The sequence below is a fragment of the Vigna unguiculata genome, chromosome 2 (genome assembly GCF_037176805.1).
Source record: "Vigna unguiculata cultivar grain cowpea cultivar isolate G323 ecotype 2 chromosome 2, ASM3717680v1, whole genome shotgun sequence".
NCBI lineage: Eukaryota > Viridiplantae > Streptophyta > Magnoliopsida > Fabales > Fabaceae > Vigna > Vigna unguiculata.
The window spans coordinates 3,647,913-3,669,013 of record NC_140793.1 but is presented as its reverse complement, the minus strand read 5'-3'; the positions used below and the strand labels follow the sequence as shown (position 1 = coordinate 3,669,013).

At 37.1% G+C, this 21,101-nt stretch overlaps 1 protein-coding gene and 1 pseudogene across 1 annotated transcript; both read left to right on the top strand.

The window, feature by feature from the left end:
- Positions 1 to 4,416: 4,416 nt before the first annotated feature.
- Positions 4,417 to 6,366, top strand: LOC146888215 (uncharacterized). The gene has a single exon (XM_085670005.1). The coding sequence runs from the start codon at positions 4,417 to 4,419 to the stop codon at positions 6,364 to 6,366; it is 1,950 nt and encodes a 649-aa protein (XP_085526131.1).
- Positions 6,367 to 7,853: 1,487 nt separating this feature from the next.
- Positions 7,854 to 12,597, top strand: LOC114174375 (endoglucanase 17-like; annotated as a pseudogene).
- Positions 12,598 to 21,101: the final 8,504 nt, after the last annotated feature.

Here is a 21,101-nt window from a genome sequence, read left to right as displayed (position 1 = left end):
AAGCAACAAAATATTCATGATAAATCATAAATATTCATGATAAAAGATAATTTGGGGAAAATATATCTTTAGATATTTTATTTGATATTTTTAAATAATCTTATTTAATTATATCATAAAATATCAGAAGATAATAACTACCAAATTGTTTTAAATATTCAAGATCTTTTTAAATCTTTTTAGATCTCCAAAACAAACAAATATATCTTGAAGATATTAGATTATTTAGAAGAAAATCAGAGGAGAATATGATAATGTTGCTTCTTACATGTTTTTGTGTGTTTATTATCATGAATAAATCAACTCTTTCCTAGCTTTTATCTTGTTATATTTTCAAGTTTAGTGTGTTTTGTATTGTTTTGGGTTTTAATTACTTTATGCTTGTTTTACATCTAATCTCTATTTTGAGTGTGTTAAACTAGTTATAGGAAGCATTTGTGGTGGAGGAAAATAAGCAAGAACTCAAGGAAGCATGTTTTGGACAAGAAAAAATCAAGTACAGACTGTTATCAAACTGCATAAGGTTGTAGTATTGTAGCGTAGTCCTGGGGTCCTTAACACAACCCCTACAACCTGGGCACACCACGATGCCAACGGAAACCAAATACAAGTCTAGCAAAAGAGAAAAGGGTAGCAAGGCGTAAAACAATACATGGGCCATATCCCTAACGAAAACCATGAAGCAAAGAAATATAAAGTCTAGCCCAGATGGCTAAGCAGCGGAATCGCCATTTCCTTGCTAACCGCGGGAACCTCGCCCATCTGCTTCCATCAATTGAATTGATGATCATCGCAAGAAAGGATAGCCACATACAAGACAACCATACAACAAACAGGGTAAGCTAGAGCCAACAACATTCTCATCATACAATCAAATATATTTTCACCATTCAATATCCATACAACAACCAAGCATGTTATGACTTTCAATCGATACACTACGACGCGACTCGACTCATCAAGATACGTATAACCTGGTCGGATTCAGCGGATGCTTGCACTTGTGGTGGATACCTCTGCTCACCCCCGAGCTATGTGTTACAAGTGTTACAGTGAATCAATTTTCCCTCACCACAAGGTTAGCCCTTAATGAATTTCGGGCCTTCTGCTACTGTCAACACAGGAGTCAGTCCGCTCTAAGTGAGACTAACTGACTTCTTAGAGTGTTAGGATGCAACCTTAACTTGAATCTTACCTAGTTATACAGATGGGGCACCACCATGGACACCCACTAACAGGGGCTATGGAATTATGTCTCGACCACTGAAGCGCGGCCCTGAAAGTTTCACCTAGAGACCCCAAGGAATTATGCACTGACACAGACAAAATACGATCATATAGTCAAATAATATTCACCATGCAAGGATACATTCATTATGTCAACCTTTAAAGCCTTTACCTTTCACGTTTCCAGGTCCAACTCATTTGGACTCATCATAATCCATCAATGTACATATAATCCAACTCATCTCATTATCATGCCACTTTAATAACACCCACCTCATTTAGTTAACATGTCGATACTCATACCAAACCCATCATTTGTAATTCATGAATCATGCTACGTATACATCATACTCAATTATATACATGTCCCTGATCATAACATTCATACCCAAACCAAAACCAATCATCCAGGAATAAACAAACATCCAAACACAGCATTGTCTCGCCTATCACCTCGCTCAGGCTGAAGGGTCTCGCTTAGGCGAGAAAGTCTCGCTCAGGCGAGACAGTCTCGCTCAGGCGAGTCCCCCTTCGCCTAGGCGAGGGCTCAAAACAGGAACAAGAAAACAACGCGGGATCTCGTTAGGCGAGACCCCTCTCGCTTGGGCGAGTTGTTCGCTCGCTAAAAAATTTGAGCGGGTCGCCTGGGCGACCTTTCGTGCAAACTGGTTTGGGCGAGCCTTCGCCAGACTCGCTTAGGCGAGTCCGACTCGCCTGGGCGAGATTAACAGCTCTCGCCCTGATTCACCTGCAACAGATGTGTTTTTCTAACTCAACCAAGCATATCAAGCACTTCACGCACCAGAATAGTAATTTATCCATACAAACAATAAGCAAGCTCAAGAACAAGCCACAACCAACAAAACTCGAAACCCTAACTTCTCATACCTGGAAATCAAGCTAGCGGGACGCTTCGACATGCACACAATGAGCAAAATTGTCCCTAGCATGGTCAACAAGCTGGAACAAACGGTAAAATAGAGGAAAGGGGCGGTTTATTACCAAACCCTAACGGTAACAATGAACATAGACCATGAAAATAAGGAGCATGAGCTGAGGAGTGACTTACGTGGAGTAGGAGCTGGTGTGCGTTAGCTCGAAGAAGACCTAGAGCACACCCTAGCAGAGCGTTCTGTGAGGGGCCAAGAGGGGTGACGGCTGGTTCTGTGGAATAGTGAGAGTGAGAGGGTTAGGTTAGATTAGGGTTTGGTTATATCACTTGGGCCAGCCCTAGGCCCAATAACAAAAAGGCAGCCCTTTACTTTAGGGCAGAAATAATGAAGTGAATTTTTTTAATGGGCCTTACACTCCCTAGTAAGTCTTAAGTAGCTTGTTTTGTGTTATTAAGACTCGTGCAGTTTTTCAGATCTATATTTTGTGTTTGTGACGTGATAGATGATAATGGTAACATCAAAGGCTTTAAAACATTAAACTAGTTTTTTATTTTGTACTTGGAGTTGCATGTGTTCTTAGCACCTCTTACAAAAATACAAAGACACGAATGCCTAGTCATTTTTCTAATGGTTTCATGTGAATGGTTATCTAAAGCTTTGTTCTTCAATTAGACATCATTCCATCTATGCAGGATAAGAGTTCCATATCCATTTCGATGGGGACGCCCTTCTTTCAATGTTGCTGATATTTTTTCTATGGTTTCTACTTCTCTTGTTGCACCTATAGAGGTTCGTTTTTTTTAATGTAAAAATACTTGTGAGGATGGTTTTTATATTATTGAAATAAAACAATCATAATCACAAAGTCTAATGCTAGCAATATTTTGCACATGACATTGTGTACCTATATCAGTACGACTTGGTGAACAACACATTAAATTTAAAAAAAATTTGTGAACTTGCCCTAGGCTTTTTAACATTATCTTGTAATTTGACTACTCCAAATTTTAAGGGGTATTATTGATGTTCTTTTTTATTTAGATGTATTTGATATAAGTTTTGCCATTTTCATTATTTGAGGACAATCAACAGGGACATTCATTGTGGCATCAAGATTAGGTAAAGCAACCCCTATTCCACCATTTGTGCTTGGTTGTGGTGTTGGTTGGCAAGTAATGTCTGATTCTTTGACATTACATTTCTATGTCCATTTACTTCTAAAATATTATACTTATTCATTGAAGTTCAAGGATTTCAGGACTCTCTTGGATGGAATTTTTGGCACTAGAAATGGATCCACTGCATCAGTGTACATCATGCTTACCTTTAAAAATCATCTAATTAACTACTATTCTTAGGCTAACTATCTAAGTTTTCCTAGTTTTAAGCATAAAATGAGTTTCCAATATTTTATCACTTGATGTTAATTGAATCTGTTTAAAGAGGAGATTAACATGTTATCCTCTAAGAAAATCTTAGAGGTTATCAGGAACACCTGATTTACACTACCTAGAGGTTATCAGGAACCAAAGGCTTACCCTGATGGAGTCAGCAAAAGTGATTCTAAACAATGAGGAGAAATTCTCAAAGAAGTATATGAAGGGACTCTGGTCTTTCTGATGGCGCAGCCATGCGTGTATGTGTATATCTAACCACCTCATAGTCAAGCCAACTCTCACATTGTCGTGTTTTCCTCTCTTTTTTTTTGTGTATTTGGTTACTTATTTTAGAGTTAACATGAATGCATGTTGATTTGGTTGGAGGGTACTATTGTTAGGATAAACTTAAATTAGGAGTTATTGAGCAGACTTTATGAGTGGTTACATTTGTGATGTTTTAGGAGAGGAAAAGTCAAAAGTTTTATGTGTTATGTTTTGGATGTTAATGGTGATTAGTGTTATGTTTTTATAATAATTGGAGACATTATGGCTTGTAGATGAAAAGCCAAATGTAAGTCCTTTAAATTGTAGTGTCTTGCTCATATGAAATACACAAGTGAAATAAATCATATTTACAAAGATAGAGTGCCTTTGCTAACAAAGTGGTATCAAGAGCCAGTTAGCCTGAGTGTCTGAGAGTGAAAAAAGTGTGAGTGATGGCCAACAATATGTCCTTACCCCAGCTGACACAAAAATCCGACTACGATAAGTGGAGCATGCAGATGAAGGCCTACCTCGGATCCTAAGACGTATGGGATGTAGTTCAAGGTGGCTTTGAAGAGCCAGAGGATTTTGATGAACAGACAATTGCCTAGATTGTTGCGTTGAAGAAAACACGAGTCAAAGATAGGAAAGCTATGTATGCATTGTACCAAGCTGTGGACGATGCAGGCCTTGAGAAGTTAGCAAACGCTACGACTTCAAAAGAGGCGTGGGAGATCTTGGAGAAAACATATAAGGGAGATGACCGTGTGAAACAGGTTCGTCTTCAAGCTCTCAGAGGAGAGTTTGAGAGGTTGCTGATGAAGGAGAACGAGGGGGTAACCGAGTTCATATCTCGGGTGGAGACTGTGGCAAACCAACTTGGCAAGAATGGGGAGTCGTTGCCTGCAAACCGAGTTGTGGAGAAAATTTTGAGGTTAATGACAATTGACTTCGACAACATTGTGTGTGCTATAGAGAAATCCAAAGACCTCTCAAAGCTCACGGTGGAGGAGCTTGTTGGGTCTCTAGGAGCCTATGAACAAAGAAGAAGAAAGATGAAGGAGGACTACCTTGGCCAAGCTCTCCAAGCAAGGACAAATTTCAAGGAGAAAAAGGCGTTTGGAACTCAGAACACTCGGGGCAGAGGAGGAAGAGATCACGGGAATCAAAACCGAGGTCCTGGAGGCAAAGGTCGAGGACGTAGTGGTCAAGGTCGAGATGATTACGAAGACGACGCTCCCAGCCTGCAAAATTGGCGAGGCCGAGGTCGAGGTGGAGGCCGAGGAGGTCGGTCAGGCAACAATGGTGAGTGCTACAAGTGCGGCAAGCCCGATCACTATGCAAATGAGTGTAGATCGGTCAAGTGTTATAACTGTGGTAAGACTGGTCATTTTGCAAAGGATTGCCGGTCTCAAAATAGGAGAAATGAATCAACCAATCTTCTTACAGAAGAGGTTGAAGAACAAGCTGGAATATTGTTGATGGCCAGTAGCGAAGCGAGCTTGGCACATGATGTGAAGAGCTCGGTAGATGATATGAAGAATTTGGCATGGGAGGAAATTGATGAGGATGAGATGTTGTTGACAAAGAGCTCGGATATCGAGCTTGGTCCGAACTCTAGCACAAACACTGAGTTTTGTTTGCGAGTCCAAAATAACTCGATCTGGTATCTAGACACTGGAGCTAGTAACCATATGTGCGGAGATGAAAATATGTTTGATGAGCTCTCCAAAATTGAAGCTGGACATATGTCATTTGGAGACGCTTCCAAGGTGATGGTAAAAGGACGAGGTCCGATATGTTTTTCTCAAAAGAATGGACGAATTGGGACAATTCGGGATGTGTACTACGTACCCGACCTCAAAACCAACATATTAAGTATGGGGCAGTTAATGGAAAAGGGGTACTCAGTCATCATGAAAGATCGAGTACTGGAGTTGAGGGATAAACTCGGACACCTTATTACCCGAGTAGAAATGAAACAAAACAGAATGTATAAACTGAAGCTTAGGTGTTTGAAACTCGACGTCGAGGATGAAGCAATGAAGTGGCATTTTCGATTCGGCCATTTGCACTTTGGAGGGTTGACCGAGCTAGTACAGAAAGAAATGGTGCGTGGATTGCCAAACATAGAATTTAAGAAGAATTTTTGTGAAGATTGTGTACTTGGCAAGCACCAGAGAGCCTCGTTTCCAAAGACAACTGAGTATCAGGTGAAGGAACAACTCGGCCTGGTGCATACAGATGTTTGTGGACCAATTACTCCTGTATCTTTTAGTGGTAAGAGGTATTTTTTAACATTTATTGATGATTTCTCTCGGAAGACATGGGTTTATTTTTTGAAGGAGAAATCTGAAGTATTTAGAGTGTTTAAGAAATTTAAAGTAATGATTGAGAATGAAACGGGCACAAAAATTAAAGTTGTTCGGTTAGATAGAGGAGGTGAATACACATCAGCCGAGTTCATGAGGTATTGTGAGGAGCTTGGCATTAGAAGATTTTTGACAGCTTCATACTCACCACAACAGAATGGAGTTGCTGAAAGGAAGAATCAGACAATTCTCAACATGATTCGAGCAATGTTGAAAGGTAAGAATATGTGAAAAGAATTTTGGGCTGAAGCAGTGCAGTGTGCAGTATATGTGCAGAACAGGTGTCCTCATGCAAAACTCAATGGACAGACACCACATGAAGCATGGAGTGGAAAGAAACCATGTGTATCTCACTTGAAGGTATTTGGCAGTGTAGCATATGCTCATGTTTCAGCACAACAAAGAACCAAGCTCGAGGACATGAGTAAGAAACTTGTTTTTATTGGATATGATGAAAAAACAAAGGGCTATAAATTGTTTAATCCAGTAACAAACAAAGTTCTTGTGAGTCGAGATGTTGTAATAGATGAGGAGAACGAATGGAACAACTCAGTAGTGCAGTTAAGAGCAATGCAACGACAAGTGGGAGCTCAGAAACTACCTTTGGAAGCCCGAGAAGTGAAAGAAGAAATTTGGACAATGTACCAGCAAAACAACAGGAGGTCTCCGACGAGGAAGAAGAACCATTGCAGCCTAAAACTCAGAGCCTACAAGACATATATAATACAACTAACGAGGTACATGTTGTGTGTCTTTTGGCAGAATCGGAAGATGTTAGATTTGAAGAAGCCGTGGTGGATGAGAAATGGAAGAAGGCAATGGACGAGAAGATTGCTGTTATAGAATGTAACAACACGTGGGAACTATCTGAGTTACCACAAGGAGCTCGGACCATTGGAGTAAAGTGGGTTTTCAAGAAGAAAATGAACGCACAAGGTGAGATAAAGCGATATAAAGCTCGATTGGTGGCAAAAGGCTATAGACAGATGGAAGGAGTTGACTATGCCGAGGTGTTTGCACCTGTTACTAGGATGGAGACTATTCGTCTACTAATTTCTATAGCAGCTCAGAACAAATGGCCCATTTTCCAAATGGACGTAAAGTCGGCTTTTCTAAATGGTGTGTTAAAGGAAGAGGTCTACATTGAGCAACCACTCGGATACATGAGGAGAGGTGAAGAAAAGAAGGTGTTGAGGCTGAAGAAGGCTCTTTATGGCCTGAAGCAAGCTCCAAGGGCGTGGAATGACCGAATCCACACTTATTTCGTGGAAAATAAATATGAACAATGTCCGGTTGAACACGCACTATATATAAAGAAGCATGGAGGTAGGATAATGTTTATAGCTCTTTATGTTGATGACCTTGTGTTCATGGGTAATGATGCAGAATTAATCAAGAAGTTCAAAAGAACCATGGAGAAAGAGTTTGAAATGACAGACTTGGGATACATGAGATACTTTCTCGGGCTGAAAGTCAAACAACTTGAGACAGGCATCTTTGTGTCTCAAGAAAGGTATGCCGAGGACATTTTGAGTAAATTCAAGATGGCGAGGTGCAGCTAGGTTTCAACCCCAATGGAACCAGGTACAAAACTTTCAAAGTTTGATGGAGGAGATCACGTAGATGCCAACAAATATAGAAGCTTGGTTGGAAGTCTTTGTTACTTGACGAGTACAAGGCCGAATTTGTTACTAAGCGTTGGTATAGTAAGTCGATACATGGAGGAGCTGACCTACACACATTGGAGAGCACTGAAAAGAATATTGAGGTATGTGCGGGGAACAACATCACTTGGATTATACTACATTAGGTCAGACGATTACCGATTAGTAGGGTACTTGGACAGTGATTGGTGCGGAGATGTAGATGATCGGAAAAGCACATCCGGGTATGTATTCTTCATGAGCAACACGGTGTTTACCTGGCTCTCAAAGAAGCAACCTATAGTGACATTGTCAACATGCGAAGCTGAGTACGTTGCAGCATCATTGAGTGTATGTCATGCAATATGGCTTAGAAATCTTCTAAGCAAACTGGAGATGAAACAAAAAGGAGGGACTATAATTCGAGTAGATAACAAGTCGGCTATTGAGTTGGCAAAGAATTCGGTCAACCATGGAAGGAATAAGCACATTGATGTGAAATTTCATTCCATCCGAGAATAGGTGAAGGAAGGTAATGTAGAGATGGTGCACGTGGGAAGCAGAGATCAAATTGCAGACTTATTTACACAGCCATTGCCAATTGTTTTGTTCAATAACTATAAAAATCTAATCGGAATGAAGGATGGAAGAAGTATTTAAGTTTACGGGGGAGTTTTGTTAGGATAAACTTAAATTAGGAGTTATTGAGCAGACTTTATGAGTGGTTACATTTGTGATGTTTTAGGAGAGGAAAATTCAAAAGTTTTATGTTTTATGTTTTGGATGTTAATGGTGATTAGTGTTATGTTTTTATAATAATTGGAGACATTATGGCTTGTAGATGAAAAGCCAAATGTAAGTCCTATAAATTGTAGTGTCTTGCTCATATGAAATACACAAGTGAAATAAATCATATTTACAGAGATAGAGTGTCTTTGCTAACAACTATGATGTTGGGGACAATGTCAAATTTGGCTTCCCCTTGGCCTTCACTACCACCATGCTCTCATGGAGCGTCATTGAGTTTGGTGGGCTTATGAAAGGTGAGTTGCAGAATGCCAGAGTGGCCATTCGCTGGGCCACTGATTATCTTCTCAAAGCTACTGCACATCCTAACACCATTTATGTTCAAGTCAGTTCTGCTACACTCTTACTGAAATCAACTAACACGTACCCTTTTCAAAGTTGATTCATTTAATTTTTGTGTATTTTACCTTTTTTATTTTGGTATAAAAATGGAGTTAGTTAGTCTTCTTTAGGTAGAGTTTAAATTCTGATCTTGGTTTGGATTGACGTTGCAGGTAAGGGATGCTAAGAAGGACCATTCTTGTTGGGAGAGACCAGAGGACATGGACACTCCAAGAAGCGTGTTCAAAATAGATGCAAACACACCTGGTTCAAAATTTGTCACAGAAACTGTTGTGGCTCTTGCAACTGCTTCTCTGGTTTTTAGAAGAACTGACCCCACATACTCAAAAGTTTTAGCTAGAAAGGCCATCAAGGTAAGCCTTTGGTTCAGTTTTCAGAAGCAATTTTCAGTACAGAAAATAACTCTCCACTAAATCTGAACACTATATTTTATTTGTGGGTTTAGGTCTTCCAATTTGTTGATAAGTATATGGGGTCCTACAGCAATGCCTTGAAACCCTTTGTGTGCCCCTTCTACTGCTCTTACTCTGGTTGTCAGGTAAGAATTTCAACTGTTAAGGGATGTTTAGTTTAGCAAGAGGAGACATACTCATTACTCAAATTGTTTTGGTGAATAATATGGTAGGAATAGTTGTTGTGGGGTGCTACCAAGCTACACAAGGCTACCAAGAATCCAATGTACCTAAACTACATAAAGTTAATGGCCAGATCCTTGGAGCTGCAGAGTTTGACAACACCTTTGGGTGGGATAACAAGCATGTTAGAGTAGAATATTTCTTTCCAAGGTTTCTATCCTTCACTGTACTGCAAACAAAACTAGAAACATAATGTTTTCAAATTTATAGTTTTATTTTCTTGGTTTTAGGAATTCCTAGTTCAAATTTATAGTTTTATTACAACAAGGAAGAGCATTGAATGTATATTTTGTGTACATTTTGCGGCTGCAAACCATGTCCTAGGATTTCAATCACAAACTATTGTACTTTTCTCTGTAAGTTAGAGATGATGGAAGTGTTTATGATAAATATGTTAGGTAGACCATGGACTAGTGTCTATGTGTGAATGGTTGGATTAAATACTTTTATTCACTCTATTTTAATGGTTTAAAAAATATTTCAAATAATTTTTTGGCAGTTTTGAATGTGAATATGTGATATATTTTGTAGCGGTTTTTAATTGTCAAAAAATGATATATTTTGTGACAGTCTTTAACCGTCAAAATATGATATATTTTGTGTTGGTTTTTTAACCGTCAAAATATGATAAAATATAATCAAATTAGACAACATTTTGTAGCAGTTTCTAACCGCTATTATTTTTTTTTCTTTTCTGATAGCAATACCAGCGGTTAGAATATTTTTGTCACAAACGGTTTTTGACATGTGTAATTCTAACGGTTATTTTAATCATCAAAAATTTTATTTGTGACAGTTTTTAACCGCTAAAATTTGTAAATTTGATCGTCACAAATGTTAATATTTTTTGTAGTATTGGTCTCTTTATATAGGATTTGGACTGGGTTTTTCTATTGCTAAAATCTCTCAAATATCTTTTAAAATAAAGTTAAAGATAAATATTATTTTTTTATGGTGATTATGAATATTTAAAAATATTTAGAGAAATATAGTCAGTTTTAAAATTATTTGACAAATATAGTTGGTTGAAAATTTATGATATAATTAAATTAATTAATTATTTAAAGATATATGATAAATTATCACCAACTAATATTTGCAATAATTTTTTCAAATCAATCCTTTGTAATCTCTTCCAATTATCTCCTAAATCATCCAATATCTTTAAGATATATTTGTTTGTTATGGAGATCTAAAAAGATTTAAGAAGATCTTGTATATTTAAAATGATTTGGTAGTTATTATCTTTTGATATTTTATGATCTAATTAAATAATATTATTTTAAAATATCAAATAAAATATCTAAAGATATATTTTCCCAAAATTATTTTTTGTCATGAATATTTATCAATTATCATAGCCTTTTGCTGTAAAAAAGATAGAGAAAACCGCAAGGTCCAATTTTTATTGCCTATTCCCTCTTCTTGGCTTAGCCAAACTTCTTCACTTTTTCAAGCTTTTCTTGCATTCTTCTTGCAATGCTTGATTAGGATTTTTGAGCTTTTGAAATAAATATAGAAAGAATAACGGAGCATAATTCCAAAAACCAATATTTTCCTTTTATCCTTTGTTGCTCTTTTTAGAAAGCAATTAATTTTCATTTCAACATTCTTTCATCAACAATTTTTCCTTTTGACATTTTTATTAATTTTTTGGGTAAGGTACTCACCCATATACATTAGTCCCCAACCAATCCTGACATAATCCATTACAAAGTCAACATGTACGCTCTTGCATATGGAGCGATTACATTATCGTTTGCAAATTATGGAAGCTCCTAGAATGTACTATTTAGCCAAGAAACTTTCATTGCCTTTCCTCTTATTGTCTTGGTTGGGGGAAGGATCCCTAGATGTTGGTGGAAGGTGGAAAATATATCTTCTACTGTTGTCGGATTGGTAACCACATCACCATCTATGGGGAGGCCTAGGAGCACCACCACATCCTCCAGTGTGACAATCGTCTCTCCATAAGGGAAATGGAAGGTGTGTGTTTCTTACCTCCACCTTTCTAATAATGCGGTGAGTAATAAATGGTTCACGTCCATGTCCGGTAAATTCAAGATGTGTCCAAAGCCACCTTCTTGAATTAAAGTTTCAACTCGACCATCTATTAAGTCTTTGTTATTCAGAAGCCAAATTCTTGTGCATCTCGATCTTAACACACGTTCATTTCCTTTCCATAAGTCCTTCGTAATATGTTTGTGTTGTAAACACAATAAATACATATCTCTAGGAAGGTGTGGATTATACGCCATGCTAAAAATAAATAGAACGTGTAAATAATTAGGTTATGGCCATGCCACGTATAATAGGAACACCACGAAAAGTGAATACATAATTTGAATGGAACTTATGCAAAGATATACCTTGGCAATGTTGTCTTAAAAATACAAGAGTGGTAGGAGAAGTAGGAGAAATGAATGCACCCTTTAGGTAGTGAGACAATGGAGAGCAATTCGTGATAGCAAATGGTTTTTGAAATTGCCCTTTATGCACATAAATTTTATGGACTGATGGTGCTCCTCACAATGCTATTATTGCATGAACTCTTTTCCTTTCACCAAATTTTCAAACGCCAATTAATAGGGTGTTATTTTGCAGTCAATGAATGAGTTAAAGTTGCCTTTGTTGTGCACCAATGCATGGTCATTTCAACTATTAAGTTCATCACACTTTGCATGAATCTCTGAAATGCAACTATTTTACCAACATTTTCACAAAAAACGTGCATGTGAACATTGAAAATGCAGAGCTTTCATGTGAAGCTGATACGCTGCAATCACGGAACATTTGCAAAGTCGTTAGGAGGATTTGTAGTTTCCAATGGCAATGCATAGTGAAGTCGCTAGGATGCGTGCCGATTTCAAATAGTGAAGTTGCTAGGATGCATTGTGGTTTCCCATTCATGCTACAACAAATTGCTAAGATGCATAATGGTTTCCAAGGCAAAGTTGCTAGATGCCCGACAATTTCAAAGGAACTTAAAGCAAAGTCACCATGATGGATGCCAGATTCCCTTTAGACTAAGTTAAATGAAGCAAAACGCTTTCAAAGTTGAAATTGAATTGGTTTTTGCCTATTTCAACGACCCATGCGAAGAACCAAAATTTTAACCCTCTTTCATGAATTTTACTTCAAGCACCATTCTGATCATACATTTTTTTACTTTCACAACTTTTTCCACAATGTTTGACCCCACACTTACTTCACAGAATGAACACTAATATCCTGGTATTGTTAGTGATTTTAGTGAAGACGAAGATATGGAAATAGTAGGTGATGAAGTTCAGAATCGTTATTAAACCTCTCAATTGGATAAACGTCACCAATATACACAACCCAGTTCATGGACCCACCTACCCAATCAATATGCACTTCTAACTACGGAATTGGGGTCTTCATTAGGTGGACCTTCGAGCTGTAACGGTGAATAAAGTCATGCATCATTCCAAACCTCAACTCTAGGGACTCAACAGCAACTAATTGTGGGCATATCATTTGACTCAAAGGAGTCTACATTGTCATTTATAGAGCAATACCATATTGATAACAGTAATAGATTTATGGTTGTTGAGAGCAAATCTGATTATTATATATGTCAATGTATCGACCACAACAAAGGTTACTAATGGCGGTTACGAGCAGGTTATAGCAAACGTAGTTTTAAGTGGGAAATAAGAAAGATTGACGGAGAACATATGTTCTTGTCTACAAATGTACCTACGGATCATGTCAATCTTTATTTGAACCAAATTGCTTCGATTGTGTTAAACTCTATGAAGACAAACCCTTCTATATAAATCAAAAGTTTGATATCTAAAATAAAAAATCGTTTCAAATATTTAGTGACATATATGAAGGCATGGAATGGTAAACAAAAGGCACTTGCTAAGGAATTTGGAGATTGGGAAGAGTCCTACAATGAACTTCCAAGGTGGTATCAAGCTCTTAAAGAAAAAAATTCAGGCACAATAATTCAATGCATCAGTTCTCCTGTAGTAGTTAATGGTCAGTCTGACCCTTCTTGCTACATTTTGGAACGAGTATTTTGGTCATTTGGACCATGCATCTAAGGGTTTAACTATTGTAAGCCTATTGTACAAGTAGATGGGACATTTCTCACTGTAAGTTATCAAGGGACATTGCTCTAACAATCACTAAGATGGGTGTCATAACATATTTCCTCCAGCCTTCGTGATAATGGAAGCAAAGACAAAGGAGGCTTTGATATGGTTTTTTTAGCCCTTACGAGAGCATGTCACACCACAATCAAACCTCTGCTTGATAACGGACATGAGGAAAGGCATATTGGCAACTCTACAATGTTATAAAGTAGGACGGGAAGAAGATGGGCTATAATCAGTATATTGCATATGTCATATCGCTTCAAACTTCAACAACAAGTTCAAAAATCACGAGTTGAAGAACAACTTAATTAACATGGGTAATACAATTACTACTTAATTCACAATTCTTACTCTTTCATTCACAATTGTATTTCATATTAAACTAACTAATCTCGTTGGAATTGTGCTAAATTTCGAGGTCAAAAAACCTATACTGGATGCAAATTTGTCGGCATTCAAATCTCATTCATCATAAGTGGCTTCTTGGATCAATAGGATACCATTAAAAAAGTGGACTCAAGCATACAATGAGGGCAGTAGATTCGGTCATATGACAACAAACTTGGTTGAATGTATGAATTATGTTCTAAAACGAGCTTGTTCATTACTAATTTATGCTTTAATTAGGGCAACATTTGAAAGGACTGCATCATGGTTTGTTTAGCGAGGCATTAAAGCAGAATCAATGTTACCAGCAGACCACCAATATCCCGAACACATAAATTCTATTATTAGAAAAAATCAACAACAAGCGAGAATAAGTCAAGTGCACAAATACTCAAGAAGAAATTATGAATTTAAGGTTCAAGAGATGTACTCTCCCCGTGATCACTGCCAACAAATGTCTTTCACAGTTAAATTAAATGACTGGTGGTGTGATTGTGGTAATTTCTAAGCTCTCTGACTACCTTGTCATCATGTCGTAGTTGTTTGCTCTTTCTCCAATATAGACCTGACCACATACATTCATCTAGTTTAGAGCCTCTACACAATCAACAAAGCATATGAACTCCGGTTTCATTTGATTAAGAATAAAGATTATTAGTTCACATACACCGAACCTAATTTCATTCCAAACCCAAAAATGTGTCATAGGGCACCCGGAATGTAACATCCCAATAGGATATTACTTAAAATATATATATATATATATATATATATATATATATATATATATATATATATATATATAAAGTAAACACACACAAAATAAATTCCTCATTTATTATTAAATCATTTCCCTAAAACGCAGGAAAAATTTAAAACTTTAAAGTTGAATAATCGCTATAAATTGTCATATTTCTCACAATTCACTTTTACAGTTTCTAAATCCAAAGTAATGAAAACTCTAATCAAATTACATGGAAATTAAATAAAAGTCTTTATAAATAATCCCTATAATCTACTCCCACTCTCCGCCACTAAGCATCTCCTGGCTCATCTGAAACATCATCTGCTCCCGGATAACAAGTTACTCGATCATTGCCACACAAACAGATAGGGTAAGCTATGCACATAGATATAAATAAATATTAAAATAAACCCACCCAACTATCTCATAATTGTTTAACTATTAAAGCAATGAAAACACCCACTTTCCCACACTCATAATCATTATGAGTTCATGCATGTACTATATATCATGGGACTTCTTGTGCTTCCACGACCCTCCTCGCTCGTGGTCCAACCTACAAGTATATCCCGCTCGTAGTTGTGCTTCACAAACTCCTTCACCCGTCATCTGAACTCCTTGCTCGAACCGGACCCGCATATCCACCTTTCCTACTATGAACTCCCTCGCTCATAGCATTCTCAAGTTGAGCATGAGATGAACTCCCTCGCTCACTCATCCCAACGAGAGTACCTCCGATGAACTAAACTGTTCACATTCCGCATGTGGTCCACCCATCACGAACTCCTAGCTCGCGACTCAATTCAAGCACATCCCAGATCCTATGGACTTAGTCACTTCAAGCCCAAACACCACAAACACATGCCTATAATTCCCATAATTATTAAATATCAACCAAACCATCTCAAACAGTACACACAAACCTGACTTCACACCATTCTCGCTTAAGCCAGGGGTCTTGCCCAAGTGAGTCCATCTGTCTTGCTTAAGCTGAACCACCTCGCCTAAGCGAGTGTGAAACAGTGGCTTCACCACGATCTCTCGCTCAGGCGAGACCTTCTCGCTAGGGATGGCAACGGTACGGGGCGGAGACGGGTTTCGCTATCCCATACCCATCCCCGTAGAAAAAATTCATCTCCATCCCCGTACTCAAATCCAACGGGTATCAAACTTTTGTCCCATCCCCATCCCCACAAGGGTAACGGGTATAATCTCGTACCCATACCCATACTCATTTTCTTACTACTTCAATATTATTTTTTATAAAATAATAAAAAATTATGGTAAAGGAAACATAATGTTGTCAAATATTCAATATTAGAAGGATGGTTGTTTGTTTCTTCGATATTAAATACTTTAAAATAAATTATAATTGTTTACATTTTAGATTATAATACCAAATAAAATTTCATGAGAACCAAAACATTTATTAAATTTGCAAATATTAATGAAAAATAGTTGATAAAATTTAAAAATAATTTTTAAAAAATATAAAAGGAAAACAAATATTCAAATTAAAATATATTTTAAATGTTTGTTTTCTAATGATCTCTTTTTTATACACTAATAAAAGTTATAATACATCATTTGATTAAAATGATACAAAAAACAAATAATAATCATAATAAAAGTTTAAAAAAATTATAATTATTTACATTTTAGATTATAATACCAAATAAAATTTCATGAGAACCAAAACATTTATTAAATTTGCAAACAAATAAAATTTAAAATTTAAAAATAATTTTAAAAAAATATAAAAGAAAAACAAATATTCAAATTAAAATATATTTTAAATGTTTGTTTGCTTCAATCGTTTAAATTTTAATGAATCTCTTTTTTATGCACTAATAAAAGTTATAATACATCACTTGATCAAAATGATACAAAGAATAAATAATAGTCATAATAATAAAATTTTAACATAGATCTTGTATCTTTTAAACTTCAATTATGTTGGATGGTGATAAAAAATTATTCATGACAATTACATTAAATTTTTATATTGTAGAAATAAAAGTTATTTATATAATTATAGTGAAAAAATTACAATATGATTGATAATGAGTTAGAAAATAAAAAGAAATAATTAGATAAAATATATTGAAATAGTATTCTACACAATGAAAATAAACAACAAATAAAAATATTAAAAAATTAACAAATATTTAAAAACAATTTGAGAGACTATTGAAAGAAATCGCACAAAGGACAACAAATGTATAATTAAGGGTATGATAAGATGAAAAACAATCTAAGCAAAGTTTTCAAATATCAACATATATACTCAATGGTTGAAAAATAACAAAAATTGTTTTAGTTAAACAAAAGAGTTCTTCAAATGAAACAAAAACTAATAATAATAAGTAAAGAATTTTTTTATATATTACCTAGTAAACGAAATGTTTGTGCTATTAATTACTTAAATTTAGAGTATTACACTTTCTCATATGAAAGGAAAATGTACAATAAATAAGAATATTAAAAAATAATAGAAATATTCAAATGTGAGACATAAATTTTTTTTAATTGACATATACATCTTTTTAACATAATTACATAAAGGTTATGCTAAGATAAAAATGTAATGAAGATGTGAATGAGTTTCATGACAAACCAAATAATTAGAAGAAATAAATAATAGTAAGTATATATATATATATATATATGGTTACTTAATTAATTGTGAATAATTTAATAATTTAAATGGGGACTGGTATTATGGCAGGGATATGTACATCCACATATCCATCCCCATACCCAATTGAAAAGGTCGGGGATTTCCCATACCCATACCCATACCAAGTCAATGCGAGGATTCCACGTCAAAACGGGGACGGGTTCGGGCAATACCCACGGGACCGGGTTTATTTGCCATCTTTACTTCTCGCCTGAGCGAGACCCTCATTTGCTCAACACACAACCCCTCGCCTGGACGAGGATTCAAAAATAACGTGTGACGATTTTCATCGTGACCTCACCTAGGCGAGCTTCTCTCGCTTAAGTGAGAGATTGTGTCACTCAACACTAAAGGGGGTCGCCTGAGCGAAATGCTCGAACCAACACCAATAACGAGTTTCTGCAACTTTCGCTTAGGCGAGAGGGACTCGCTTGGGCGAAAATTGCAGAGGTTTTCCCCTGTTCATGCGTGAAATCAACCAAAACCATACCAAAAACCCAATTTAATCACTACCAAGCACTCCATATTAACAAGCAACCACAATAACATGTTTTACACACATTGGAATCACAAAAGCTTAGTACTCGACCATATCCCATCATCCTGTACCCAAAACCCTCATTCCATTCATCCCAAAAGCTTAAAAGAGACTTTGCAAACAACATCAAATGAACCCATTCTCAGTCTCATCACAGTTAATATGAAATTCCAAACACACAAACATCAATTGAAAATAGCATAATCGAAAATTACAACACATGCGATTTATACACAAAGAGACAACTTCCCATAACCTCTCACTTCGTCTGCTTCTTATAAAAAAAATAAAGTTAATTCATGTCTATCAAGGTTTGAATCCGTGACCCTCCTAATGTTAAATCAATTCATCACCATTCAACCAAATTATCTTTGATGATAATTATTATAATCTCTTGATTATACTATCACTAAACAGGCTCAAATATAATATCAAAATTAATAATAAATCAAATAACACACAATTGGCATACATAGGACTTGAACCCAAGTCCTCTCATACAATCAAGTACTCTCAACCACTTGAGCTAGTACTTTTCTACGCCATACCAATTAACATTTAATTCCATCAAGTTCCCACCACTCGCATTAATTAATTAATTAATTAATTAATTAATTAATTTTCATGAGTCTTACATTCCCCCCACCTTAAAAGAGTTTTCGTCCTCGAAAATAGAACTTACCAAGAAACAAGTGAGGACAAGACCTCCTCATGAGACCTACATCATTTCTTGTGTCATCTCATCCCAAAGCACCTTCACCGTCCTTATCTCCTTCCCCCTTACTTGCTTGACTTGAGCATCTAATATATGAATCGGTTCGACTGGCATGGTCAGATCCTCTCGCACCTGCACCTCAATTGCTTCCAACACATGATCTAGACTTGCAATGTACTTCCTCAATTATGAGACATGGAATACATTATGCAAGTTGGCCAGGTGAGGTGGTAAGGCAATCTCAATGCCACTGCTCCAATCCTCCGTGTAATCTGATAAGGTCCTATAAATCTCGGAGTCAACTTCCTTGATTTAAGAACTCTTCCAATACCTGTGGTTGGAGTAACCCAGAGGAATACATTATCTCCTTCATCAAACACCAATGGCCATCTTCTCTTATCGGCATAAGACTTCTGCCTGCTCTGGGGTGGCTCGCATCCGATCCTGGATTAATCTAACTTTACTAGTCGTTTGTTGCAGAAACTCAGGACCAAGTACAAAAGCTTCACCATCCTGATACCATCATAATGGAGTTCTACACCTCCTCCCATACAATGCTTCATATGGAGCCATGCCAATACTAGAGTGGTAATTGTTATTGTAGGTGAATTCCACTAAGGGTAACACATCATTCCAGTTTTCTAAGTGGTCTAGCACACATGACCTCAATAAATTTTCTAAAGATTTGATGGTCCGCTCAGACTGACCATCCATTTGAGGGTGATAAGCTGAGCTTATTCTCAACTGTGTACCCAATGCAGCTTGCAAAGATTGCCAAAACCGTGATGGGAATCTAGGATCCCGATCTGACACTATGCTCTCGGGTACTCCATGCAACCTCACTACTTCTCGCACATACAATTCTGCTAGCTTGTCGATCGACCACTTCTGATTCATAGGCAAGAAATGTGCACACTTTGTCAGACAGTCTACTATTACCCAAACTGTATCATGGCCCCTTGTCGACCTTGGTAGATGCGTCACAAAATCCATAGAGATATTGTCCCACTTCCACTTAGGTACATTTAGTGGTTGCAGTGTACCGCCTGGCCTTTGATGTTCAATTTTGGCCTTTTGACAAACCAAACATTGAGCATCAAAGTCTGCTACACCCGTCTTCATTCCATTCCACCAAAAGGACTCCTCCAAATCCTTATACATCTTAGTCATACTTGTAACATCCCGTTAGGATATTACGAATTTAATAAAAATAAAATAAAATAATTAATCACATAACATTTAATAATACCTCATTTCCCAAAAACACGGGAAATTTAAACCTTTTTATTAATTCCAAACATTACCAAAGTTCATAAACCATAAAAATTGTACATAACTAAAAAGCCTTTCATCAGAGTTTACAAAATATATCAAAGTCGAATAATATAAAACTCCCAGGCTTTTCCCCCACTCAGCGGCTAAGCCTCACCAGTTCCATCTGCAACATCATCTGCTCCCGTGTACCGCGTACATGATCATCGCCAAACACAAGCAGATAGGGTGAGCTAAAAGATAAAACATAAAAGTACATAAAACACCATATATGTATGTATCAAAAAATAAATACACCAATAACACCCACTTTTCTCTTATCCCGCATGGCCATAACCATGTATATCGATGCACCTCGCAGAAGACTTGTTACCTTCCTTCCACATGGCCACAACCATGCTAGCAGTGTTCTACATCTTCTATTAAGTAACTCAAGGCGTTTTGCTGCCACACCTATCGGCTAGAACCGATAGAGCACGTGCGGATACCATGCTACGGATCACATACCGTAACGCCAGGTGGAGTTCCCAAATACGAACATAGTCTGTAACGTCCCATGACTACCAAACTCGTCAGTGAATCACTGAGGAGGGCAATCCATCTGGACCCATCCGTACTGGCCACAACCAGCACACTCACACCGGCACACTCGCCAACCTGAGCCATAACTCAAAGGTTCCTCGTGTTCATCCACTATCCCGAGCCACAACTCAAGGGAAGTCATTCCGGGCCACAACCCATAGAATGCCACGTGCTTATCCCCTATCCTGAGCCACAACCCAGGGATACGTTCCGGGCCGCAACCCATGGAACACCAGCAAGCCCACCATTAAGATACCCTAGAAGCATGATAGTTCATACATTCCCAAGTCCACCGTCAATCAGTTTAATACCTCATAATCATATGCCTTTAAACACATAATACTACCATTCTTTGTTAAGGTTCAAGCCTTTACCTAAGCACCCTAGTCCATCTCGCTTAAGTTAGATTACCTCGCCCAAGTGAGCACAACAGACAAAACCAACCTCGAACTCTCGCTTGGGCGAGTTACACTCGCTTGGGCGAGATTAC

Coding starts and splice junctions, on each gene's coding strand:
- LOC146888215 (XM_085670005.1), top strand. CDS start 4,417: ATGTATGCATTGTACCAAGCTGTGGACGATGCAGGCCTTGAGAAGTTA.